This window comes from Parasteatoda tepidariorum, chromosome 1 (genome assembly GCF_043381705.1).
Source record: "Parasteatoda tepidariorum isolate YZ-2023 chromosome 1, CAS_Ptep_4.0, whole genome shotgun sequence".
NCBI classification, from domain to species: Eukaryota; Metazoa; Arthropoda; class Arachnida; order Araneae; family Theridiidae; genus Parasteatoda; species Parasteatoda tepidariorum.
The window spans coordinates 64,699,304-64,727,200 of NC_092204.1; the positions used below are offsets into that span (position 1 = coordinate 64,699,304).

At 27.5% G+C, this 27,897-nt stretch overlaps 1 protein-coding gene across 4 annotated transcripts; it reads right to left on the reverse strand.

The window, feature by feature from the left end:
• Nucleotides 1-431: 431 nt before the first annotated feature.
• Nucleotides 432-27,853, reverse strand: LOC107450214 (cyclin-dependent kinase 8). 4 transcript variants are annotated; one of them, XM_043045306.2, is made up of 15 exons: nt 27,523-27,853; nt 25,722-25,884; nt 23,740-23,815; nt 23,044-23,154; nt 18,800-18,940; nt 18,315-18,372; nt 17,086-17,217; nt 15,193-15,336; nt 13,973-14,042; nt 11,474-11,546; nt 9,400-9,497; nt 8,530-8,614; nt 7,231-7,275; nt 2,572-2,685; nt 432-682 (listed from the first exon to the last, which is right to left on the reverse strand). In XM_043045306.2, exons 2-15 carry the CDS (start codon nt 25,868-25,870, stop codon nt 575-577), a joined length of 1,404 nt encoding a protein of 467 aa, XP_042901240.1. In that variant the 5' UTR covers nt 25,871-25,884; nt 27,523-27,853; the 3' UTR covers nt 432-574. The 4 variants fall into 4 exon arrangements, with proteins under 4 accessions (XP_042901240.1, XP_042901244.1, XP_042901252.1 ...); XM_043045310.2 differs by having other exon boundaries at nt 25,743-25,884; nt 27,523-27,802; XM_043045318.2 differs by lacking the exon at nt 7,231-7,275 and having other exon boundaries at nt 25,743-25,884; nt 27,523-27,798.
• Nucleotides 27,854-27,897: the final 44 nt, after the last annotated feature.

Genomic DNA, 27,897 nt, shown 5'->3' on the forward strand with positions numbered 1-27,897 from the left:
GCATCATGTTTCAAAATTAGTTATAAAGTTTGTCAATAGATGGTGCTACTGAGTTTAAAAAAAACTATGAAACAATGTTTTCAAAATGGTCCCCATTTGCAGCAACAATGTGGAACAGTCAAAGAAAGAAAAAAATAACAGATGCATGTGCAAATATTTCAGTCAAAATTGTTTGGCAAGTAGCAAAAATATTGTTTAATATTTTTCCCTTTCATCAGCCCCATCTGTTGACAAACATTGTAACTAATTTTGAAAACTGGTGGGGGAAAATAAATCTAGTTAATATAGAAAGTAGCAAACCATAATTTTTATCTCCTGTTTTTCTTAAATTGATTTTGGAAACAATTGGTACCACTTTATTTATAATTCCAGTTAATTTTTGTTTTGCTTCTCACATAAAATGGAAAATTAAATAATAGAACAAAAGAAAGTTTGAAAAATAATTTATACATTTATTTATATGCCTAGTGAATCAGTACAAATATGAGATATGACTGTGTAATAAAGTTACAAAATGCATGATTTAATTTCATTAGTCCTAAGTTATACTATCATTATCATAAGAATAAATTGTCTAGAAATGTTGAGGAAATCCACCAGCTCCACTTTGTTGAGGATTCCCAGCTCCCGAATTATAGTTCATAGATGACTGGGATTGTTGAACACCACCGCCCATATGGGACTGAAAAAGAATAGGAAACATATTAGAATTTACAAATCAAGAATATAAATATCAAAAAAATGAGCTTAATCTTGAACTACAGAATGATTTTTCAACTTCTAACCACCTACAATGTATTAGTGCCCTACACGTTAAGGTCGCTTTCAAGCATTTTTGATGGAAAGGGGCACAAAAAAAAAAAAAAAAAAAAAAAAAATTGGAAATTGNAAAAAAAAAAAAAAAAAAAAAAAAAAAAAAAAAACTGCTTTACTACTGGTTCCTGTACAAACTAGATTGAATAGCTGGTTGGAATCTTGTTTATTCCATGTAAATTATTTGGATATGTATGCTGAGTGCTTTGATAAGGAGAAAGAAAATAGTAGTAGTTCAGTTTTAAGCACAATTTGTGAAGAATGTCATGATTCAGATTTGAATACAGATTTAAAAAGAAATTGAAACATATGCACCATTAATTTGGAATAAATTGACCTTATTTGAAAAACAAAGAATTAGTTCACACATTATTTACAATAAAATGTCTAATTTCTTGAAGGTATTCGAAAGTTAATTAAATGAGTACTTAAAATCCAAAAATGATCTAAGACTTTGTCAAGAAAATTTTTTTAATTATTTTTCTTAATGCAGCAGCGATAAACAGAGATTTTGACAGCCAGCCTGAAGCTTTTTTAAAGCATGCCGAGTTTTTGATCCCAGACAATATAAATATTTAAGTGTTATGAATGAGGACAATTCTTCAACATATCCCACTTTAAACATATCCCGATGTTCGAGGATGACGAAGAATTGTGTATTCAATTCTTACAAAGCAAAGGTTAAGGATTTGCACGTTGATGAAGGGAAATTTATCCAGTTTTGTAAATCAAAGACTGAAAGCTATCCAAAATTGGCCAAAGTGGTAATTCGATGTTTGTCGGTGCCTACAAACAGCGTGGATGCAGAAAGATCGTTTGCAAATTATAACAATGTATTAAGTGATGAAAGACGAAGCATAAATGAGAATAATCTGACTATGTACAATGCTTTGTACCAAAATTCTGTTTAATTAAATAATAATATTCATATTGCCTGAAATGAAAAGAAATACTTTTGTTGCGTTTTTTTTTTCGATTTTGTTTAATTATTTACGCAATTTGTCTTTTACATAATTTATATAGTAAAATTTTTTGTGCTTAGAATCTGCGTAATTTCCACAATTTCCTGCGAATGTCGGCTCTTGCAGCCCTACCCATGATCCATCTACCACAGTGGACATTTTACATGAGCACTGTGGTTAGTGCGAGCCGGGAGCAGAATATCAAGCAGACATCACTGGGATTCGAATCAGTCACATCATTGGGAGGCGAGTACTCCATCCCTTGAGCCACAACGGCTCTATCAACTGTGGTTAATAACATTTTAAAGTGCAAGTTTTTTAAGAAAAGTTTTTTTTGGACTCTTAATGAGGCATTTATTCCCTCCTTTATACAGGTATAATTTCAATTTACATTATAATTTCAAAACAAAAAAAAAATATTTAAGAATCATTGATTTTCTTGACATATACTCATTTTTCCCTCTTTAATATTAATAATTGCAAACCAAATTTTCTCATTTCATATTACTTCATGCACAATATATTGCTTAAAAAAAAAGGCTACGTTTTGGAAAAATTCTTTAGCAAATCTAAAGTTTCATAGCAATTTACAAAATTTTTTTATTTTTTTACAGTATTTAACAATCTTAAAAAGATTAATAGAAATAAATGTTATAACTTTCAAGCAAAAAGGTTAAGTAACTAAGTATTAAAAATTCAATTTTAAATGAAGGCAGTTATTAATAACTGCCTTATTAATAAGTTATTAACTGCCAAGTTATTAATAAAGGATAAAAAGCCAGTAATTCATTCATACCTGTGATGATGCAGCTGAAGTAGTAGTTGGTGGAGGAGGAGCCATTCTCACTCGTTTTGCACTTGGACCATGATTGTTATTATCTTGATTACCCTGATTATTATTTGCATTAGTCTATAAATATAAGAAAAAATTACAAGAAACCAAAAACAAACACTAAATCTGAGTAGTTACTTTAAAACTGTAAGTTAAAAAAATTTCAACAAATAGTAGAAAAGAGTTTGCCATACTTAAGTAAAATATGTTATACAAAAATGAAAAAAAACTTTTAAAAAGAGGTTAACACTAAAAAAACTTTTTGCATACTCAGAAAGACAAAATTTTTGAATACCCATTTCAAAAATTTTTATATAGTCCTTGGATTTTTGCATGTAGATATCAAATTCTTATCTTAAATCTAAAAATATAATAAAAAAAAATTTTTTTAAGGTATAGTAGAAGCTTGATCATTAGAATTGGATGGGATTTTTTTTTTCTATTTGGTTAACAAATATGACTGATTTGATGGAGCATTATGACTTTCTCAATAATACTAAAACTTAGTAATTGAGTTTCTATTCTTTATAAAAGATAATATGGCATGCATACAAGTATGATTTCTTTTTACTACCTTGTATTTAATTCTCTTTTTTTGGAATTATTATATTTGTTCACATATTTTCCTGCTGGTTTTATTGTTTAAGCTGCATTTTTTGATGACATGCCAGGAGCATGGAACTCTTTATAATTTATAAAACTATAATTTAATATAATAAAGTGATTAAGAAAAGCAACACATTTATTCTTAATACAGCAAAATACTGACTGGCCTTTGCCACTATTCTAGAAATAAATGTCAATATTTACACTTCTTTACACACAAAAATCTAAATGATTAAGTAAGCACTTAAATAGAGTCATTATGAAAAGTTAAAAAATTACACTGAAGGTAAATATTTTTGGAATTCCTTAATAACAAAAAAACGAAAAGAGCCACACAAGTCTGTCGATCTCCAGTGTTAAGCTATGTAATGTACAAATAAGCAAGCTCATAAAGCAAACATTTGCTTCTGAACTATATTGAAGCACCTTTGTAAATGTTGAGGTTAAAAAATGTAGTACAAACACATAACGTTAACAATAGAATAAGAAAACCAAGGTTCGTGAAATTGAGGTTAAAAATTACATTTTAGTGACTTTGAATAAATTAGCTTTATAAATTTTTTAAGTTGAGAAAAAGAAATAGATTTTGCCTTTCCTTTATTATTTGTTATTCCTTAATTAACAAATGACAATGTATCAATTATAAATACAGGCTAGAAAGAGTTATTTTATGGATAAAATGGATTAAAAATATACAATATATTTAACAATGCATTCTAAAAAATAAAAAGTTATGCTGAAATCGGTATGCAACTAACCTCTGATTATTGATAACCTAGTTCTCTTTTAAACTCATATGCAAGAAGTACAAAAATAATAAATTTTATACCAGTGATGTTTTATCTGTATGTGATTTTGTTGGCATTAAATTTTGCACCACAATATTACGTCAGACAAAAATTGTTCCACATTTTGTCAGATGACAATTCCATCAGATCAGCGATATTTACCACATACCACAGACAAAAAATACAAATATGAAATTTCCGTCTTGCAATATTTTGCTCATGCAAGTGTAAATGCAATAAAGAAAAATTATTTGAGAAAATTAATATGTAGACAGTTTTTAGCTATGATAGAAGTTCTAATAATTGTACACCATAATCAAACATAAATTAATGCCCTGGAGTTGTGTTAACGTAATTTTTAAGTAAATATAATGTGACCATGAATTAATATAAGGAGATCTCAAATTTTCTTAGGCTCAGAAAAAGTATAACTTTTAACAAGCAGAAAAATTATGTTCATATACAGATAAAGAAACTATTATTTGCCAAGAATATATATTTCTTAAAAAATATTCTATATTTTATGTGGCAGTGTTGATCACATCCAGATTGCAAATGTGAAATAAAAGTAGAGTTGTAAAAGGTTATTAATTAAACATTCTCATTAATAAAGTAGGACACAATAGGCACCTTTTTGCACTTTTAACATGTATAGAAAGTTTTCTTTCCACCCCCTAGAGGAGATAATTTCATATCAATATAGTAAAAGCAGGGCTGTGGAGTCAGTAGGAAAAATGATCAACTCAGACTCCTGGAATTTTGAACTAAAAGAATTTGACTATCTCATATATATGTGAACAAATAAACATGTATTATGGCTTCTTTTTTTCTATTATGAAAGTAATAGATGCTACAGAAAAAAAAATTGAAAGCATAGCAGATTAATAATTAGCATTTACTATGAAATGGAAAAACTGACATTAGTAATTTCTTTCGGCAAGATCTTCTTCGATGAACTTCAGAGCTGAGAATAGTCTTTACACATTAACTTGAGTACGAAAAAGAGCTTTTACTGTAGGGGTGCACAACCTTTTTGAGTGAAGGGCCACTTGCACAGCAGGTTGGCTAACGAAGGGCCGCACATGTATTTAGACATGTAATATGTTTACATGACAAATGTGATATGTTTATTTAAACAATAGCGTTCCATTTTTTTATTAATAAACTTAGTAATATCAATAACTTAGTAGTGCTCCATTATTAGAATTCATTCAAAAATAAAAAAACTTATACTTTTTTTTTTTTTTTNTAGATTTAAGATGAAATCGTCACAAATAAAGTGCCCAAAAAGTGATTATTTAAATTTGCGATCTGAAACTCGCGTCGTTATAAAAATTCGGAATTTTCAAAGTCACGTAGAAAAGCGGAAATAACTGTTTAAAAAAAATCATTTATATTTACCATAAATTCGGCTTCAAGAAAGCGCGTTAAACGTACATTTACTAAAGAATCTGTTAAAATTGATTGTGTCAAAACGTGATGACTTCAAAGCGCGATTAAAAATTGCCATTTTTTAAAAATTTTTTATTGTGTTTAGAAACTCTCGCGGGCCGCACTTCAGTAGTCGAAGGGCCGCATTTGGCCCGCGGGCCGCAGGTTGTGCACCCCTATTTTACTGTAATGGCTACTTCTTTTATCTTTTCAGAATAGATTTATTTGAATAAGTTCTAAAAAGGGTCTAGCAAGAGCAATATTTCTTTAATTCTTTAAGGGTTATGTAGAAATTTCGTTTTAAATTTTTCATTTTTATTTCTAAGGGCTATTGTTTCTTTATTTTCATTTGCTTTGTCTTAGGCTTTTCAATATTATCTTATTATTTCTCAAATTCTAATTTATCATTGGAAGAGGATGGCAGAGACTTAGTTGCAATGTCTGCAGTTTAACTATCCCATTTTGAATACTGTAACTGTTCTGATTATAATTCAACTCTTAGTGTAATTTATACTTTTTTTGCCTTTTGAATTTCTTTGCCACCAAAAAAAATTCTGGGTTACATATATATCCAGCAAGATCTCAGTGTCTAGCAAACTAGTTTTTTTCGCCATTTCTTTATTATTATCTCAATAAAATAACTAAATATTTATTAATGTATACCGCCATAAATAAAAATAACACAGTTTGTCATTAAAATTTTTTTCAATTCACTTTAACTTCATTTCAAATTCAAACTGTCCAACAAATACTGGTGTCTTAAGTCGACATGTTTCTAACAACTTCATGACACAAATTCTTTTTACCCAAAATTTTGCCTAACTCCGATGCTGACATTATAGCCTAGAGTAAAAATACAGTACCCTAAAAATCATATACTTTTGTTCAATAGAAGTAATCAATTTCTCTCTAAGATAATGAGTATTTGAAAAATAGATTCACCTATTTTTATAAATAAAGATATATGAACCAACATTATGGACTAACATTTTTCTTCCCTTTTTGAATTCATTTAACATATACTGAGATAATTATTTTATTTTTCGAAACACTTGTTTTACTAGCTTTACTTAGACTAATATCTTTTGTTATTTCTTTCACTTATAAGTATAATCAGCTATTTAACATCCTAATTAATTGCATTTTTTCAGGAAACTATATAAAAATATGAACGATTTGTAATAAGATTACAAGAAAAAAAACATTTTTATAGAAAATAAAATATTTAGACACATACACATCCTACTGTACTATACTTGCAATAGGAATTTTATATTATGCATAGTTAATATAAAATGTAAGAGTTTTAAACATACAAAAACAAAAAAATCTGAGCCAATACCATACTGTTTTTAATGTGAAAGTATTCCCTGCGTCTTTCCTGTTAAAAAAGTTCAATGGTAAATCATAATTTAGTAATAACAGTTTTTTTGCAGTTCTGGTGCTCACCAGTTCACCAGCTTTAAAAGAACATGCCAGATCAAATCTGAAGAATTGCAACACATTCTAAAAACTGCATAGATTTAAATAGAGAACCCAGTCACATTGAGTGTTTTGTTTGTTTGTGCAATGTTGGCTAATAAAACGTTGAACATAAGTAATTTAACTCCAATTTTTCACATAAAAAATGCTGGCCTACTGGCCAGTAGTTTTCGGCCAGGTCGGCCTAAAAAGTCAAAAACTGAAATATGAGTAATAAGTTATTAAAAATAAAAGCAACTTCATAAAAAAATAATATACAGAGATTAACTAAAACATAAAAAAAATGAACAAAATATGTAAAAAGCAAAGATCTAACCTTCATCATCTTATCCATGGACCCACGCAAATGGAAGGCAGAGTTCTGAAAATCCCGAGGTAAAAAACTTAATTTTAAAAAATCAATATCAAATGCTGAAAATCACAATAAAAAATTTCCACAAATCAGGAACTTTTGTTTCACAAGCGATGTGAAATTAAAACTGAGGATGTAAGAAGAGATCACAAAGTTGGGGAAAATTCAAAGTCTTCAAAGTGAAGTTGTGAATGTGATGAAATTTTCAGGCAAAGTTTGAAACTTAAGAGTAAGTTCTGAACAAACAACAAACATTCTTGAAATTGCAAGTCAAAATTTACATTGAGAAGTTGTGAGAAAAGTAAGTAAATTTACGAGGTGAGTCAAAATGAGAGCTTATAAGATGAAGTTATAAACTTCACAAGATATTAGATAAAACTTGAAAAATTGTTAGTAAGTGATGCACAAAATATATACATTAAAGTGTAAAATATACTAAATTATTATTTTTAAATGCATACAAAATTAGATTATAATTTGCATACTTTGAAAAAAAATATTTATTGGTATAGTGAATTTAAAATTTGTATTGCTAAATAAAAATACAACAGAAAAAATGAGATAAATACAATAATTCTTTACCAAGTAAACTTAAATTAGAAACAAAAGTGAACCAATTTCATGTATTTTAAAAATGTACTTTTTAAAGCGTATAGAAAATAAAATTGATATTTAAAATACAGTTTTGAACATAAGTCTTTAGAAAACCAAACTAAAGTAAATTAAAAAATTAATTTATGCAACAAAAAATAGTAAATTAAAGCTACAATCAATAAAGTAGCATATTAAATAAGTTATTAAAAGTAACACCATGTTAAATTTACAGGTTTTAAAATAAATATAATTTTATTTAGAATATAAGTAGATATGATAATTTTTTAAAAAATATTATTTAATAAATTTTTTATTGTGAACTATTTTAACTAGAATTCTCAAACATAATAAGAAATAAATCATTATATTATTTTTTATACATTTATTGTAAGAATTGATCATTTTTATTATTTAAAAAAGTTATTAATAATGTGTTAAGTTCAATAATAAAGATTTTAAATTTACAAAATTTTAAAGTAATGATTTTTTAAGCTAGTATCAAAATTAATTTTTCAGAATAAATAAATTTTGCTAGATAAAATTTGCCAGTAATAATGGGAATAAGATAGAATCAACTTTGTTGCCATAATTTCAAATGAACAGCATTCTATTATGCATCATGCATCTCATTTAAATATAAACCAAATGATTTGAAAAAAGAAAACATACCTTGTTTGTATCAGACTTATCCTCTTGATCATCATCAGTTAAAAATTCTCTTTTAGGGTAAGGGATATGATAACCAGAAAACACACTGAAATTTTTATAAAAAAATTTTATTATTAAAACAATACAATGATACAATGAAATAATTTGTATACCTAGAAACAGTAAAAAATCTCTTAAGATTGCTAATACATTACCAGGTAAATAACAAGTCCAAACAAGATAATTTTATGATGAATTATATTATTAAAATATATCATAATTAAAGTTAAAGAATAGTTAGAAAAATAATTAATGATAACAGTCTAATATTTGATTATAACTTGAATTTCATTCATATTCTAAACATTATGTTCAAATGTAATATAAAGAAAATTGTTTACAGAGTGACTTTATTTGACCTTTACAATTCATCACACCAAAGAAAAGCAAATTAAAGTTATTTAATTGTGAGAAAATTCAAAGAATAAAGGCATCCCAAATGTCACTTACAAAAATAAAGCTTAATTTTGATATCTAAATAGATTTTGAGATTAAAAATTTAGGGGTGTAAAAAAAAAATTATCTGGCCCTAGAACATAAAAAATTATTTTGCAATAATTGTAAAACTGTGTTTGAAATTGTTGATTGAAAATAATCAACACTAGCATATAATTTGGCAAGCAATTCAGCATTTAGAATCCTGATAATAGCTACTTGATCACAGTACTTTTAGTGATCAGTGTAAAATATTGTAAATTAATTAGGCAAAATTTGTAATTTTAATAGCATCTAGTAATAGGTGAGGGAAAAAACTAATTGCAAAGATTTACAAGCTGTTGCAAAGATTCACAAAATGTAATCGAAATTAGATATTGACATAAAAATACTCACTCCTGAGTTGGTAAAGGATCTTCTTGAAAATAACTATCCTGCATAGCAAGTTCTGAAGTGATACGCTTAGTAGGATCCATAAGAAGCAGTTTTTGAAGCTAAATTTTAAAAAAAAGAGTAAAAATCATAGAAACAACCCCAGCAATTTAAAATGTAACAAGTTTTAGAACCAGCATTTTGTCCCTTATTTTACATATCTAAAATCACCATCACTCAACAACTTAATTTCATAACAACCATTGTGGTACAGGATTTAGGTAATCATCTGCAACTGCATATAGTTCAGTTTTATTTTGTTATCAAATTATACAAATATGCTAACAAAACAGTATAAAAGCTTATAAAAGTTATACACGTCAGGGAGACATGTTAATTTGTGCTATCTTTTACGATATACATTGTAGAATTACTAAAAAAAAAGGTTATAGTTTCGTAGCTTTACTGGAATCATAGACTTGGTGACATATTTTGATAAATAAGAACATTCGTTCTTGAAAAAGAATCAACTGTATGAAGTTGCAAGAACATTGGATTTGATTGGTCCACTAAAAATGGCACATCTTATAATGACATGCTCTTAACAAATCAAATGTGAGATAAAGAATTTTTATTTTGCTGTAGAAGAAAATAGTCTCTAAGAAACAATATTTATTATACTTTTATCTGATGGCAGATAATGGTATTTTGATCCTTTAAAAAAATTTCATGTTATTAGGAAATAGTGTAAATGAGAGGAATATTCTACCTAAGTTTTGCAGTTTAAACTTAGTTTTATAACTTTTAGCATACCAAATTTTCTTATAAAACTTAGTAAGGGAGGCGATAAATGCTAAAAAAAAAATATTTTGAATGAAAAAAAATAATGACTGATTTTTTCCAATTAGTATCAAATTTCTCTAATTTTTGTAGCTGGTGCATAATTTTTTTCAATTTTGCAAAATCAAAAAATTATTACCAGATTAAATTTTTTTTAAATAATATGGACTTTAACCCCTTACCTGCCAAGTAAAATTTACGTGATTCACTCCCCAGTGCCAACGTTTTTCGCTCAAGTGCGCTTTGTTATGCGGTGTTTTAGTGGGGGGGAATGTGTGTGTGTTGCNGGAGAAGATGAACGCATTGCAATTTAAAAACAGTTTACTTTCACATGAGAAGAAAAAGGAAAAATACCAAACTTAAATTAAAGAATAAAAATTCTATATAAAATATGTTAAAACTTAGCTGTTGTATGATAAATCCTGAAACATGGTTGGACACATAAACCAACATCACATTCATTGCACTGATAGCAGGATTCTACACAGGAAAATATACACGGGAAAACGAAAGAAGAATAAACCCGACCTTACTCAAATAGAAACACACAAACAATAAATATTATGATATAACTTTTCTAACACATCCCTTTCCCATTCCCCCTTCCCCGAAATTTGTAATACATTCATTGCAAACACTTTCAATGACAAACATTGGCAAACACTCTCAAGGTCATTTTACTGCATTCAGAAGGCGGGGGCGTAGTTCTATTTATAGCAGCGCAATGCAAAGCATCGTACTTCATGAAAGCGTTATATACGCCTGCGGCAGTTAGCGCATCGTCTGGCCGAGATGTACATATACGCCCGCGGCAGTTAAGGGGTTAATGCAACATGCACTCAGATTAATTCATTTCCCCAGACTTTTCAGGAATTAATTAATTTCCCAGACATTCAGATAATTTTTTCAGATTGATAACCTGATTGATATACTTCTTCCTCTTCAGCCTGGTTTTCTCACTGTCGCTACCTTATTTTTTTTTAAAACAATTTTTACAGTTAAATATGTAATGAACTGCTTTTATTCTTAGTTAAGCTTAAAAAACTAACAATTATTTAATAGAATTATCCAAGAATTAAAAATAATCAACTTTTATCTATAACATAATAAGTAGACAAGACCTAAACTTTATATAATGATTATATATCATCTGTAATTATTAAAATATCTTTGCAATTTATAAAGTTAAATGATTTTGATTTTCCTTTGATAAAATAAACAAATATTTGCATACTCAATTAAATATAAATACACTTACCAAAAGGAAAGCTTTGCTATCTGGTTTGACTTTATGTTTTTCCATGTACTTCGTTAATGAACAATTAGAATAACTAAAATAAGATATAATTAATAAGTGAACAAAACTTCATTTATTAAGTTCAGTATATAATCAACATAATTTATAATGCATTAAAAAAGGATGCATTTTCATGAATTTTACATTAAGAACAAACATAAATGTGATCAAAAAGGATATATTTATGTTTTTTTTAATGTACTACACATGAATTATGCCACATAATTTGTGTGTAGCACCAGACTGCAGCTATATGAATAAATATTCAAATATATATATGAAGGTCAACTAATCAAATCTGTTGGGAAAAGAAAGGAACAGTTTTTTTCCGGAGAAAGTATGTTTCAGAGTCAGATTCCCTAAATTAGATAAAGTTAATTAAGTTTAAAAAATAAAATATTATAATAAAAGTTATTTGGGTTAAAATCTTCTTTGCTCACTATATATTAATGCAGGGGTAAAAAATGTAGTTACTGGTCTAACAAATCTTATGGTGATGTCTGAAATACTGCATAGGAAACCAATAGCTAAAAGATTCTACTAGCTAGTACACTCTTTCACTGGTCTGTTAATATGCTCAGATTTTTCAAAAACACTTCCAAATTTATGAAACAAAAAAAACTATTAAGATATGACAATATTTAAAATTTTTATCAGTGGTTCACTATGTCACCTTTCAAAATATCATTAAAACTTAAGTTCATACCCACAAAAAAAAACTAAGCACACAAATCAAAACAGAGTATTTATTAAAAAATTCTTCTCTATTCGACTGGCGACGACATTAATAGCTCAGTTTTCCCTATTTCTTTTCTACCTTATTTCCTTTATACAGAAAACCCCTATTCCTCAGAAGGTTCCAAGTCAAACTTCTTATTACTGATGCATACTTAAAACAAAAAGAACCAAAATATATCCCTTATTCTGACTGTAGTAGAAAACTGAAACATAATATCTTGATACAGTCACTTATCCAAGATGGGTCAGTGATCTGGGAGACGACGGATAATTAGGCGATTCAAATAAGGTTTTAGTAGTATAAAAGACTATCTCTTTCTCAGTACTAATAACCGTAAAATTTTTCCCATTAATATTTAAATTGGAAAATCAGCAAGCTCCAATAAAATTATTTTTGACTATGTAGCATAAGATTAATCATATTAAAGTTTGATAAGAAAGTACTCAAGATTATGAAAATATGCATGATGTCTGTTTTACAAGGGTAATTGAGACACGAAGTGAAAAACCCAGAAAATTTTATGTTCAAAAAATCGATATCAAGATACCAATTTATATACCTAATACGTTTCATTTTTAACATAATTTTTTGAACTAGCATTTATAATTAAATTACCAACTAAGGAATAATATCACACCTTTATAGTAACAAATTCAAAAAAGCTTACTTCTCACAAGAATCTGGGATATTAGATTTTAAAATTGTGTGAATATGAATCACGATATTGTATTTTAAATTCGCGAAAATACAAATTGCGATGAAGTATTTTAAATGCGTAATTAGGAATCACAATGTATAATTTTCAGACTGTGTGAATAGAAATCGTGATGCGTTGTTTTTAAGAAAATAAATTTTTGACATTCCAAATACGTGAATACGTAACGTTATATTGGGTTTTAAAAACGTGTGAATACGAATCGCGGTATTTGGCTTAAAAAGCGTATAAATATAAATCAAAATATTGCATTTTTAATTCGCATGAATAAGAATCACAATGTATGATTCTTAAATTGTATGAATACTAATCACAATGTGTAACTTTTAAATCATGTAAATGTGAAAATCTATGTTTGATATTAAAATCGTGTGAATACGAAATGACAATATTAGCAGATTCTGGCACAATTCCAAACATTCAAAATGGCAAAAACCCACCAAACAAAAGAGCAAAATTGACAGAAGAATCACACATATATGTAAACGTCTCGTCAATGGGAATTATAAATAGTTTAGTCGGATTATCTAAGCTTTTGAATTGTGGAAATCCGCAAATCAATGATCTTGGGATACGAGGAATTCTGTGATATTCGCAAAAAAAAAAAAAACGCACAGCGTTTAATTTTTAGATCAGAAAGAATGATACAAAAAACCTGTATTATAAACTATTTTCAATTAAAAGATTTAATCTCAAAATGTAAAAGGATAAACTTTACTACTTAATTTTTTATGCATCTAAATAAATACTTAAATTTACAACAAAAAAAAATACTTAAACTACTTGATACTTAAAATATATAAAAATATACAGACCTGTCGATTCTGCTAGAAAAATACCCAACAAGAAATGAAATACTTTTAATCAATTTAAAAAAGAATGTTGTGATAAAATGTAAAACACTAAAATTAAATTATTCATTAAGTATTAAGACTAGATATTTTTGATCTTACACATACTCGGCTTTACATTAAAAAAATAAATTATAATTTAATGCAGTGCATACTTTGAGCGCTTGAAATCCTTCATTAAAGTAGTGTGCTCAGGCATTTTTTTAATATCCTCCCATTCTTTTTCTGGAATGTAAAAGCATATTGTTAAATGTCAAGAAATAACAGAATAAAAATTTATTAAATAAATTTTATAACTTGTGGAAATAAAATTAAAAATCTTTAATGTGACATTTAACCTTATTGATCTTGGTAACTAGTATTGAAATTTTGACAACCTGAATTTTTTTCTGTTTTAAAAATTTACAAACCCTAAAGTTTCAATCACTTCATTTTGTTAAAGACTTTTAATATACAGTGAAAGCTCTCTGGAGCGAACACCTTTTGTTCCAGAGTTTTGTAGTAATTTCGTAAACTGGTCCTCAATGGAGGTTGGTCGTTGTTAGAGGTTACCTCTATTGACTACAAACTGTAATCGAATATACGTAATCTCTCACAACAGTATTTTATTTTATTCAGTGTAATTTTTGTGGTACAAAAATGTAACTTGTGTTGGTGTCATGAAAGCTGGATTGATGAATAAAATATAGCATCAAATAAAAAAGATCCCTACTGATAGAATTATACGTAAAAACAAATTTTCCAATTATAAAGGATAGAATTATTTTAAATAAATAATTAAGTTTTCTTTGCTTAAGTTTGAATTTAATTTTATTTTATAAAAATTAGTTTTGCTTTAAAAAATGAGAAGAGGTTTCCTTGTTTGAGATGCTTAGTCTTTACTAAAATATTTTTTTCTAATTTAGTTTTCAACTCTAAAAATAAATCACTGATAGCATAGACTTTAGTGCACTCTGACTGCAACATGAGGTTATTGATCTCTCTTTCAGAGATGGTTAAAAAGAGCTCTCTAAACAAGCATTTTGAATACACTTGAAACAAGTGTATTCAAATATTTTGAATACACTTGTAACTATATATTCATTTTCTTAATATTTTTTCATTTTGATATTTTCTTGTGTTTCCTTATTTGTCCCTTTCCGCATTTGATGCAAAGGTTTGCCCAATCGCTGGGAGAAGTTTTGATGGTCTCTCCTAAAGGTTAACCTGAACATAAAATCCAAAGAAAAAATTATATGCCCCCCAAAAGTGGCCGTAAGTAGAGGTAGTCTTTCCTGGAGGCTTCACTATATATTGGAAGCAATGAATATGAGGCATACATTGAGTATTTCATTTTTTTAAATACAAAAATACTATTTTAATATTGTTAATATACCTTGAGGGAAACCCATGACATTAAATATTCTATCCAACTGGTCATGATGATATGGATTACTTGTTTTGATGTCTTCTTGTCGGCAGTGAAAGATTGGTTCGGATGTTAATAATTCAGCAAAAATACAACCTATAGCCCATATATCTGAAAGTATTTCAAGATTCATAGTGCACACATTTTTCTATATAAATATTTGGTTAGATAAACAGAAAAAATTATGCATCACAATAACAATCAGTTGGTGGCCCCCAGAATTGTTTGCGAATAACATGGTTTATAAACTAGATATATCTTTAACAAAGTGGATGCAGTTTCTTTGTAATGTAGCATCCAAAGATGTAGTTTGTAATGTAGAAACTAGGGATGCAAATGTAGTACCCTGATACATAAGTTTAGTTCTTATTGACTAGTAACACATTCATCCTGCTTACTGAAAGAAATAATTCCAGAGACCATACATTTTTTAAGTACATACTACAACTAAGCTAATATTTTAAATATTATACAATTTTTAATCAAAGAAAATTATCACTATGTTAGTGATCACAACCATTCATAATGCCTACTACTAAATTAAACAAATAAACATTAGTTATGCACAGATAATATTAATACAGGAATTTTAAGTATGCAATGCAATTTAAAATTAATCTACTTTAAACAACTTTGTTTTATGGATAATTTGAGTTCATGATTATAGTTCATGATTTTGAAAAATCTAGGCACACACAAATGTACAGTAATAAAGTACAAAAACGATACAAAATCACTTTAAATATAATATTAAAGTTTTAATTTTTTAAAGAAAAAAATGGGTAGTTAATCTTAAAAGTTAACGAACACTATTTTTCCTTATATAGCTAAATTTTTATTTCTCAACTTTTTTTGAAAAATATTCTGCTATGAAATAATGTAATAACAATTACAGATTGTTGAGGGGGGGGGGAATATATGAATAAAATTCTTTAATTGTACCCAATTTTCATAGAAAATGAGAATCATTGTGTGAGTTATTAACAAAAGCACATTAAAATACATCAAACAACTTAACAAAAAAATTTTTCCAAGAAGCCCAAAAACAGAGAAATTTGTTTAATATTTCAGTATTTAAATGTTCACTTAAGTCTTATATAAGTATGGTTTTGAAAAATATATATATATATATGTCGGAAATACCATGTGTTTTAATAAATATCCATATTGTCTTTTACAAAAGTTCAAACTATATTTCAAAATATTATAAGAAACAAGACCCTGATAAGAAAATCTGGATTGGCTTCAGATATTACTACCATTTTAAAAAATAATCCTCAGAAAGAGTAAAATTTGGCAAGTCATAAGAGTAACAGGTCTTTTAAGAAATCCTTATAACGGTTATCACGCTGCATTATAATGTATGAATTATTTTTTCAAACAAAACATTAAATATAGAATGAATAACACTTGAATCACTAGCATGTCTCCTGCTTCTACTAAATATTTTAAATAAAACAAAGGCATCACCAATACAAAGGAGTTTATATTCAGGAGTTAATTTAGGCAATTTTTTTTAATATATCTAACAACTTGTTTTTAGATTCCTTGGCATATAGAAAATTTTTTGTTTAATTTTTGCTTTTTAATTTATCAGTAAGAACTATATTGTTTTGTAAAAAACTAGTTATCAGAATTTTTAAGAATTATCAATAAAATCTTAAATATTTTTGTTTATTAAAAGAAAATGCAGACATTTTATTCATTACATTAAAACACACAGAATGGTATTTATTCTCATAATTTTTAACTCCTCTTAATATCTTTCAATAGTTTTGATAACAAAAAAAATTTGAAGAAATTAATCTTATCATTTTGGATATGAATTATTAAATACTAACATAAAATATCTATACAAACCTATAGCTTTAGTATAATGTCTAGCTCCCAAAAGTAATTCAGGTGCTCGATACCAAAATGTTACTACAACAGGGTCCAGATCAGCTAAGGGCTTTAAAGGCGAATTGAATAACCTAGCAAAACCCATGTCAGCTACAAGAAAAAAAATTTTAATTAAACCAAAAAGATACAAGTGTTTTATAGTTTTAAAATAAGAAATTGATTAAAGTTATTTTCACAAGTAATGATGATATTTCAACTTTTAACTGACTTCCCTTCTGTATTATACTAAATATGAGAATTGGAACTTTAATGGAACTTATTTATTTACAACTGATACAATTCACTAAGTTTAACTGCATATAAAGGTAGTCACTAGCATTAAGTATAACTTGTTGCTAGTGATGTGAAAGTCGTAAAATATCTAAAGCAATGTATCTTCTGTTGATAGTTTGAGTATAGTGATCTAAAGCCTGAAAAAACTTTGAAGGAAATGTTGCTATGTGATTCCTCTAGCTTAGAAATAAGTCAAAGTTAAAAGGCTTAAATCCAAGGATTACAATGGATTGCATAACACTTCCTAACGTGATAGATCAATTTGTTCTTCACTAACACTGTAGGAAGCCCTGGTTGACTCATACCTGCCACCTTTTGGTATCCCTCAGTGTAGAGATTGATGCACCAACTCGACACCATACTGTAAGGCAATATCCTACAAATCTCTAGAAGACATTGATGCAGTATGATGTTTAGCACATCAATTTTTGTTCCCGCAGCAGTAGAACAGCTGTTAATGTGTTCAGTTTTTATTATTAAGCATGTGTGTGATGTTGGAAGAGATCAAAGGCAAAAAATGTTCAAGAGATATTTGTAGGTGCTGGTAAGGGTCAAATTAATAGTCTTTGAGTCTGTAACCAGAATGTTTTACAACTATGGAAAAAGGTGCACACCCCAAATCAGGATAAGTTAGGAAGCTTTATATAGAGATTGTGCGAAGTGTGAAACACTTTTTAGCTGCAACATAACTTTATTTTACAATTATACATAACTTATAATTAAACAAATCAATAATAAATGCATATTATTGATTCAAACTATAGAAGCAACTTAAAAACACCACTAATACTTAGAATTGATTAAAATAATATTTATATAGAAATGATAGCAATGCGACATTATAAACATTATAAGATAATTTTATTACTCTTGTTTCTACTACAAAGGAATATTTTATATTATTTTTGAATCACCTATTTTTACTCTACCACGCTCAGGACCTTCACCCATAACTAGAATATTCGCAGGTTTCTAAAAGAGAAGAAAAACATTCCAATAATTTCAAATTATTTTCATTATAAAGCAAAATTTAAATAAATAGTGCAAAATAAACTGCTCTTAAAAAGAAGAAAACTAAATGTAAAATAAAAGAGGCCAATTAATAATATCAAAATTATGAACTATAAATACATAATTTTATAATACAATAAATCATATTTAAAATTGATTAAACCAGGATTTAAACATTTTCTAGAAAAATCATTTAAGAAAGAAACAATGTGTTAAAAAAAATTAATACCAAAATTAAAAAAATTTACCCAGGTTAAATGATTATTAAAGCCATTTTAGTATATGATTTAATCAATCTAATTGTTTAAGAAAAAGTTCAAACTTATGATGAAAAACATAGATAAAAACAAGCAAACATTCAAAATGAAAGAAAATAAATTATACTTACTAGATCCCTATGTAAGACCCAGTTGGAATGCAAATAATGAATTCCATCTAAAATTTGATATAATAGAGACTTAACCATTCCTTTTGGCACCATTACAGGCTTTTTATTTGCTTTAGCAGCTCTGTGAAATTTTATGATATGCTGAAAGAAAAATACATCATTTCTGAATATTTAGAAAACATCTTTCATTGCAACTTTAGATGCAACTATAATTCATAGTAAGAAAATTTTTAAGACATTTTCTTCAATGATTTTAAGCATGTTAATGAAAGTACCTTTACCTACCAAAACAAATAAGTTATTTGACAGTTAAAATTTGTAGAAAAAAATTCTCTATAAGTGCTTAAAAAACACAACCTACAAAGAGCAAGTGAAATACTGATTTTCATACCCTCCAACTGCTACGGAATTTCCGTAGTTGCTACGGAAATTGGAGGTAAACTACGGAGCTACGGGTGAATGGTAAAATACTACGGATTAAACGAAAGCGCCTGTCCGATCTATCGGCATCCGCTGTTGTCGTCTTTCAAGCGTGGTGACGTCACTGATTGTGTATCGCCGAAAATGACGTCATGAGTTGTTAGCCTTGGTCGGGAGAAACCACGCAATTATGAAGGGTTACTCATCGGCGGCGCCATTGTAATCTGCCTGAATGCAGCTGGTCTTTGAGAAACTGCGTTAGTTTTTTGCTTTACACCGTGTGAAGTGAAGTGACTTCAATAAAAATTTTTGAAAACAACTTTGAATTTTGCTGCTCCGATGTTAAAAGAATGATACGTTTTTGTTTGAAATTTTAGATTATTTTTCATCCAGCTTTTATCGCGTTAGTTTATAAGTTGTGTATGTATTATTAAATTTTATTGTGATGGATCGTTATTTGAAAAGATCTAATCAGGATCGGGAAGTTTCTAATGACGATGGATTACGAAAGAAGAGGAAGAATAATCAAAAGTTTAGAGAGGAATATACTAAAAAGTTTCCTTGTTTAGTATCGGGAAAAGATGGCTTTGCGAAATGCAATATTTGTAGTTCGGAATTCTCAATTGTCCACGGTGGACTGGATGATTGTCGCCGACACGTGATCGGTCCTAAACATTGTGCTACTGCAAAAGCACAGGTGCATCAGCAACCTATTAACANAAATAATGAATTCCATCTAAAATTTGATATAATAGAGACTTAACCATTCCTTTTGGCACCATTACAGGCTTTTTATTTGCTTTGGCAGCTCTGTGAAATTTTATGATATGCTGAAAGAAAAATACATCATTTTTGAATATTTAGAAAATATCTTTCATTGCAACTTCAGAGCAGCTCTGTGAAATTTTATGATATGCTGAAAGAAAAATACATCATTTTTGAATATTTAGAAAATATCTTTCATTGCAACTTCAGAGCAGCTCTGTGAAATTTTATGATATGCTGAAAGAAAAATATATCATTTTTGAATATTTAGAAAATATCTTTCATTGCAACTTCAGAGCAGCTCTGTGAAATTTTATGATATGCTGAAAGAAAAATATATCATTTTTGAATATTTAGAAAATATCTTTCATTGCAACTTCAGAGCAGCTCTGTGAAATTTTATGATATGCTGAAAGAAAAATATATCATTTTTGAATATTTAGAAAATATCTTTCATTGCAACTTCAGAGCAGCTCTGTGAAATTTTATGATATGCTGAAAGAAAAATACATCATTTTTGAATATTTAGAAAATATCTTTCATTGCAACTTCAGAGCAGCTCTGTGAAATTTTATGATATGCTGAAAGAAAAATATATCATTTTTGAATATTTAGAAAATATCTTTCATTGCAACTTCAGAGCAGCTCTGTGAAATTTTATGATATGCTGAAAGAAAAATACATCATTTTTGAATATTTAGAAAATATCTTTCATTGCAACTTCAGATGCAGCTATATTTCATATTAAGAAAATTTTTAAGACATTTTCTTCAATGATTTTAAGCATGTTAATGAAAGTACCTTTACCTTCCAAAACAAATAAGTTATTTGACAGCTGAAATTTGTAGAAAAAAATTCTCTATAAGTGTTTAAAAAACACAACCTACTACGAGCAAGTGAAAGACTGATTTTAGCTGCTAGATTTATCAAAATTCAAGAACAGGCAAATGAAGTCTCGAAGTTAAACAGCAATTGATAAAACTTTTTCTAAGTGGTAAGTCAAAAGGAAACAGTTCAAAGATTATAAGAAAAAACTATTTGAAGAACATTCAAATAACTATACAAAAAACATTCCAATAGTGCAAAAAAAAAGTGTCAAATTATGTTTAAAAATTATTCTTGAAACGAGAAAGAAAAAGAGTCCTTAACTCAATTTCCAGGCAGAAAACAGCTAAAGAACGACAGAATATGTAAAACAATTTCGTCAGAAAAAGTTTTCAAGCAAGAAATAAAAGTTTGCATATTATTTGAAACAACGTAAACAGTAAGAGTTAGAATGACACTTAAGTATCCTACATTGCATTTTGAGCCACAAAGGCTCAATGGTTAAAGGCACTAAATTGTTATTGCAAAGGACAATCCTTGAAGCTCTACTAGCTTCAGCTCGCCTGGGCTCATGTGGGACGCATAGGCATCCTGTATGTAATGTCAATTACATTATTAGAAGGACGCAGTTTGTCTCGAAATTGTGGATCCTTAACCTCTACGAAACCCCTTACTCACAGCGAGCTGTTGCAGTGATACTTAACTTTTATATTGAATTTCACTAACTAATGTGTGTAACTACTAATGTGGGTCAAAGTGTAACTGCCAGAAAATTTTAATGCATTGTTCATACCTTAAATTAAAACTTTTCTTAAGAGCAAATACTATAAAATTATAAACTTAAATTCTATTGACATACAATTGAAAAAAATTTCATAAAAGTAATATCAATTTCTAACAAAGTTATTTCTTCATGTTGTTCATAAGTGAATTGTACTTCTAAAGGGTATTAATATCCATATTAATACATAAAGGTTTATCTTTATAATTTACCTTTATTTATACTCAAATATATATTAGAAAGCTAAGAAATTTCTGTTTGATTCAAGCAATAAAGATGTTGAATTTACAAAAATACAAGATATACATTAAAAAACTTTATAACCTAAGAGCTTTTGATCTAAAAATAGAATTTTTTAAGGTGCAATCTTAAAACTCCAAGAAACATGCCTTTAAATATGCTAATTAGTGTACATCAATATTTCAATTACTAAATCAGTTGAAAATGCACTTTGAAATGCATTAAACATAAATTTTTTAGACAGATTCATAATTTATTAATACAAAATATGGAAGTAAGCCCATTACAAAAAATATGGTCCAGATGCTTAGGGCAAAAGGCTAGGCTAGGTCTTGTTGGGTCAAAAGAATAATTGAAAATTTTAATCCCTTAATGTAAGTTTTACTTTGTGCACACTATTATAAAGCTGTTATCAAAAATGAATTCCATGAAAAAAATTCAAGAAGTTATTTTAAAAATAATCAGAAACATTTTATGTTGGAAATGTTAGATACCCTTAAGCAAAATTTTAAAAAAAATATATAGTACAAAATTTATAAGAAATTAGCAAATAACTTTGAGGAATGAAATTTAAAAAAGTTTCACATTTAATTTTTTTTTTTTTAACTATTTAAATAATGTAATACGAATTTAGATTTTGTCATTTTAGAATTGCAACAATCAAGATTATGCACTCAAAGAAATAATAAGAAGAAATATTAAAGCTTATAAGTAAAATTTCCTTAGGATTAAAAAATCAAATAATTGTTAAAAGATTAGTTTTCAATATTTAAAACTATAAAATTAATAATTAATTTTGCAAATTAGCTGTTTTCAAAATACATACTTGGAATGAAGAGCTTTATAATTGCGCAAAAAAACTTTTTGATTCATGTAAATAGTCTCAGAGATATGATGAAATGCACATAGTAGAAAAATTTAACATCGAGAGGACCAAATTTGAATGTTTTTGAGTCTGATTTAACTTAGCATATTTAAGATATGCTTGCATTGAATGTGTGAAAAAAATGACCATTAGATTAGTTACAAGGTTTAAAAATTTTTTTTTTATATAAACTGTATCTACCAGTCACTTATGAGAAAAAATAAATGAGAATAAAGCTTAATAAATCTGAAAATCAATCATATTAAAAATTAATTACAATTAATTCTGGGCAGAAAATTTACTTCGTACGAACATGCACATATATTTATATAAAAAAAAAAATTATACCCATAAATCATGTTCTGCATAATCGAACAATAAAAAGACTTTTCTATCAGTGTGAGATAAAAACACCCTTTGAAGAATTATCACATTAGGATGCTTTAGTTCTCTAAGAAGCTGTAAAGAAAACAAATAAACATTTAAAAAATAGATTGAACAAAATTCAAACATACTAAAAACTTATGAGAATTAATTAGAATAACTGGCCATGAAGTGTACATATTACTTGTTGGGATGAGTATTTTAATACAAGTATTAATACGGGAAACATAGGACATTTTTAAAAATTAGTTTAAATTATGATTCTGGCTTTTATTTGAACAAATAATACATTTTTACACATTTAGCCTCACTTGTAATGGGTTTAAGATGAGCTTTATTGAACTTAATACATTTAAAAGTTTTAAAATAAAATTTTCAATAACTAACAAGAAGTATAACATTAGCATGCTAAACTAACATCTTTTATGCCAAGGGACTAGATATTAAAAAGTTCAAATTAAAAATACTTAAAATTTTAATTTAATTATATTTAAATTTCTGATATTTTCCATTTTCTCCTTAAAAAATTAATATTACCAATCACCTAAAAATTAAGTGCATTAACAGGAGTAATGAAAAACATAAAACATTAACTAATACTAATGATATTCTAAATAAATCAAGTTATAACAAAGAAAATTTCAGAAAGTTTTTCCTTACAGCTATTTCACGGCATGCAGACATGGATATTCCAGTGCCTTCAATCTGCTTTAATGCATAATCTTTCGGATCAGACCTAAAATAAATATTTTATAAAATTTTTACATAATAATTTACAACAAAATCTGTGCTAAATAAGAATTTTTATAATACAAATTTTTAAATACAAAAAGAAGTCAGTCAACCTAAAGATGACTGATGACCTGAAAAATGAATTGAAAATGGGATGACAGAAACCATGATTTGCTACATTCTGTTAAGAAAACAAAAATATTTATTCTTACCAAGTTTCAAAATTCATAACGACAACAGTTTGCTGTTAACTAGACAGCATTTTTTTAAAAATAAACACCTTTTGTAGTAATAATGTATTGTAGAACAAGAAAAAAAATTAACATAGACTAGTAAAAATATTTCAATTTAAATTGTCTGGCATGAAAGTCTAAGATATCGTTCTCTGTATTGCTATTTCTTTAAATTCTCTTTATAAACTTTTTTTTTTTAAATATTTTAAGAGAACAAACAAGTGGAAATACATTTGGCCTAATAAAATTTTTGAACTAGTCACTCAATTTTTTTTAAAATTTACATCCCTGACTAATATTTTCGAAAAATAAAAAATACACTAGAAAAACTTTACTCTAAAATGATGAAATATCCCAATCTTAATAAGTACTTTACAGCAGTTTTTTAAAATAAGGTCCTTAGTACTTAAAACTTTTTCATTTGAGCTTTATAAAGAAAATCAAAATTGAATCCAACAAAAATAATAAAAAGAACTTGAAAATGGCTTTTTACCGGTAACCGTGACAAACGAGAGAATACTGCTAATGTTTTATAACAAGTTATTTAACATATGCGTCAGAAACATATTTTTTTAACTGAATACGGTAAAGAATCTTACAGAGAATGCTCGCTTAGCATAAGATTCTGTACTTTTGAAGCAGGCAAAAAATATTAAAATTTAGCTACAAATGACTTTTTTTTTAAAAAAAAAAAACCTGCTTTATCTCTATAGTCAGAACCGCTATCATTTACACGAATGCCCTTCTTGGAAAGTTTTTACTATTACTACACAACGAAATAGTTTTTATGCTTTTTCCTACCTATGTAAGCGCGATTTAATATAGTTTTGTATTCGCGCGATTTAATATCACGTCTTGTATTCACACGATTTAATATCACGTCTTGTATTCACACGATTTCATATCACGCCTTGTATTCGCACGATTTCATATCACGCCTTGTATTCACACAATGCCTCTTTTAAGATTGGTGTTCAAGTGATTTAAAAATACACTGAAATTTGAAATCATGCGTTTTTAAAATCAAACATCAAGATTCGCATTCACAGTTACAATCAAACATAGAGATATGTATTAAAGCGATTTTAACATTAAATGTCGAGATTCGTATCTATGCTATTTTAAAATCAAAGATTGAGATTCCTATTCATGAGATTTTAAAATCAAACATTGAGATTCATGCAATGTTATCTCAAACATAGAGAAGCATATAAAACTATTATAAGCTTAAACAGAGATTCGTATTTACACTATTTAAAATTAAATGCCTAAAATTAAATTTCAGTTTTTTTTCCAATTATTTTAAGTGATTTTGCACTTAACATTTCTGGATTTCTATTTTTAGTTTTTTCGGTTTTCTACAAAACTCATCCCTATAGTTTGAATAAATATAAAGTTAAAAAAAATTTAAACATTCTTAAAAAAGGTTTATTCTCAGACAAATTTTGCAAAAATGAGGTGGAAGCAAACAGATTGAAACTAGTTGCAAGAGTTGATCAATGCTTAAAGAAAGTTTTTTTAATTGAAATTTTGTGTTTGTAGGTTTTTCATTTTTACTAACTCTGGTTATAATAAACAGAAAATTAATTCACAAGGTTTGTCTCTTTCTTATACGTGAAAAAGATTTATTTGTAACTAATCTTAAAAAAAAATAGCAAATATGTAGAATAATAATACTTTTTATTATTATATGCTAACCCATCTTTTCTTCTTGCTTTATAGACATGACCATAAGTTCCTCTTCCAACTTTACAGCCTTCATATTCAAACAAATCTTCAACTTTAGCTCGTTCATTAGATGTTCTCACTTTAAAGTCAAAATCCATTTAACTTGGGAACACTGTTAAGAAAAAAAAAATTTTTTACAATGATTACATTAAAAATTATTAGTTTCTCTACATGTTAAATTTTTCATGAAACTTTACATTTCGGAACGATTAGATCTATTTAGATTAAAACTGATTAGATCTATTTAGATTAAAACTGATTAGATCTATTTACATAAAAAAAATTTCATTCTGACAAGTAAAATAATCAATTATACATATATAATAATTCACATTACTTTTAAATATAATCATAATCAATTTTTAAGATTATTCTTCATTCCTATATGTATAACTAAATAATGATTTATATATGCTGGATTACAACTATCTAAAAATGGTTATGTACCCTTGCTTAACTACTCACAAAAATAACTCCTTAATAGTTTTTTGTTTCTTCGATTCAGATCATTTCAACGTACTGAAATGTCTGAGAATGAATATACAAACTATTAACTTATCTATTGGGTTCATTTTTTCTTTAGAAATTAACACTTGGCCGATATTCCACTTTTTAGAACAGGCCTTTCAATGACAAGATAATGAAGGAGAAGAAATAGAGCTAATAGAAATTGAATATCTTTTATCACAGATTCTTATTAATTGTGACACTTTTAAAGTTCTCTTTTAGTAGCAAATCATAACATATACAACACAATTTCAAAATAAATGTTTAATTATCCAACAATCCTTACTTTAATTTAAATAGTTTTATGTTTTGCTGTGATTTTTTTTAAAAAAAATCACAATTACACCAAAGATTTTATTTTCTCAAATATAATAACTATACATCAAACAAGAATAGAAATCAAAATTTCAAATTTAGACTTAAAAAGAGTTGCGTATGTTGCGTACATGAACCATGTTCTAATAGAATGATACAATACACATAACACCCAACCAAGGTTAAATACTTAGCCTTGTCTTCAAGGTTCAATTTTTTTAATGACTATGATCAGAAAAACACATAATTTTTATCTGTTAAGACAACATGACTTAGTATCCTCATATCAAGCTTCCACTCCATGTAAACAAGATATGACTTTTAAACACAATAAATTTATCAAGCAAATTACAGCTGTTGTGTGGATCAAGCACAGTAGCCCTAGCTCTACTCTAACAGTGAGACAACCACCTTAACGGACTACACCACTTGAATATCAGTACTTGGATACTTGTTCTTACAAAGGTATTCAGTTAGAATGAAAAATAAAATTAAAGCAATATTATAAAACTATTTGCTTAGACAAAAATCCATAAAACACATTTTTAATATTAATAAAAACAACTTCACACTAGCTTATCTGAAGAAGATATATAGAGCATGAATAAGAGGCATATAAGAGCAGATATCCATATGTGCATCTGAGCAAAAAAAATTGCTAAGATTCGGCAACAACCAGACAACTAATAGTACTAGGAACTATAAGACATTACATAATGGAAAAAATTCATAAGGTAAAAATCATAGCCACTCCCACGCAAGGCCATGGACTAAATATTTTTTAACGAAACAATCAGGCAGTGATAAGAACATCTCTTTATATAATAAACGTAATTATTGTTTGTTTAGAGTTTCGTAAAAATACCACATAATTAACATTAAATAAAAACTATGAAGTTTTCTTTTGAAAAAAATAATTTACAATTACCAACAAAACAAGTAATTTTAAGCCCTATCAAAATATAAATTTTCAAACAGACGACGAATATAATGTCAACTTATGCAAACATCTTGAAAATTCAATTTTTTCACCTAACCAGTTAAAATTTAATATGAAAACCAACACAAGAAGCAAAATTAGTAAAAAAAATTAAACTGTAAGAAACATGACACGTTAAATTAAGTTAAATAAATATTGAAACATCGAAACTCAGCGGCTTTCACACCGCATTTATCGTTCTGTTTTTGACGTTCGGCTTATGTTGCCAGATATTTTCTGAACATTCGTACAAGCAATAAGACAAAGGCTCACTTACACTAAGACTTAAGGGCCATTCTCACTGCTTCTGAAAAATCACTTGGA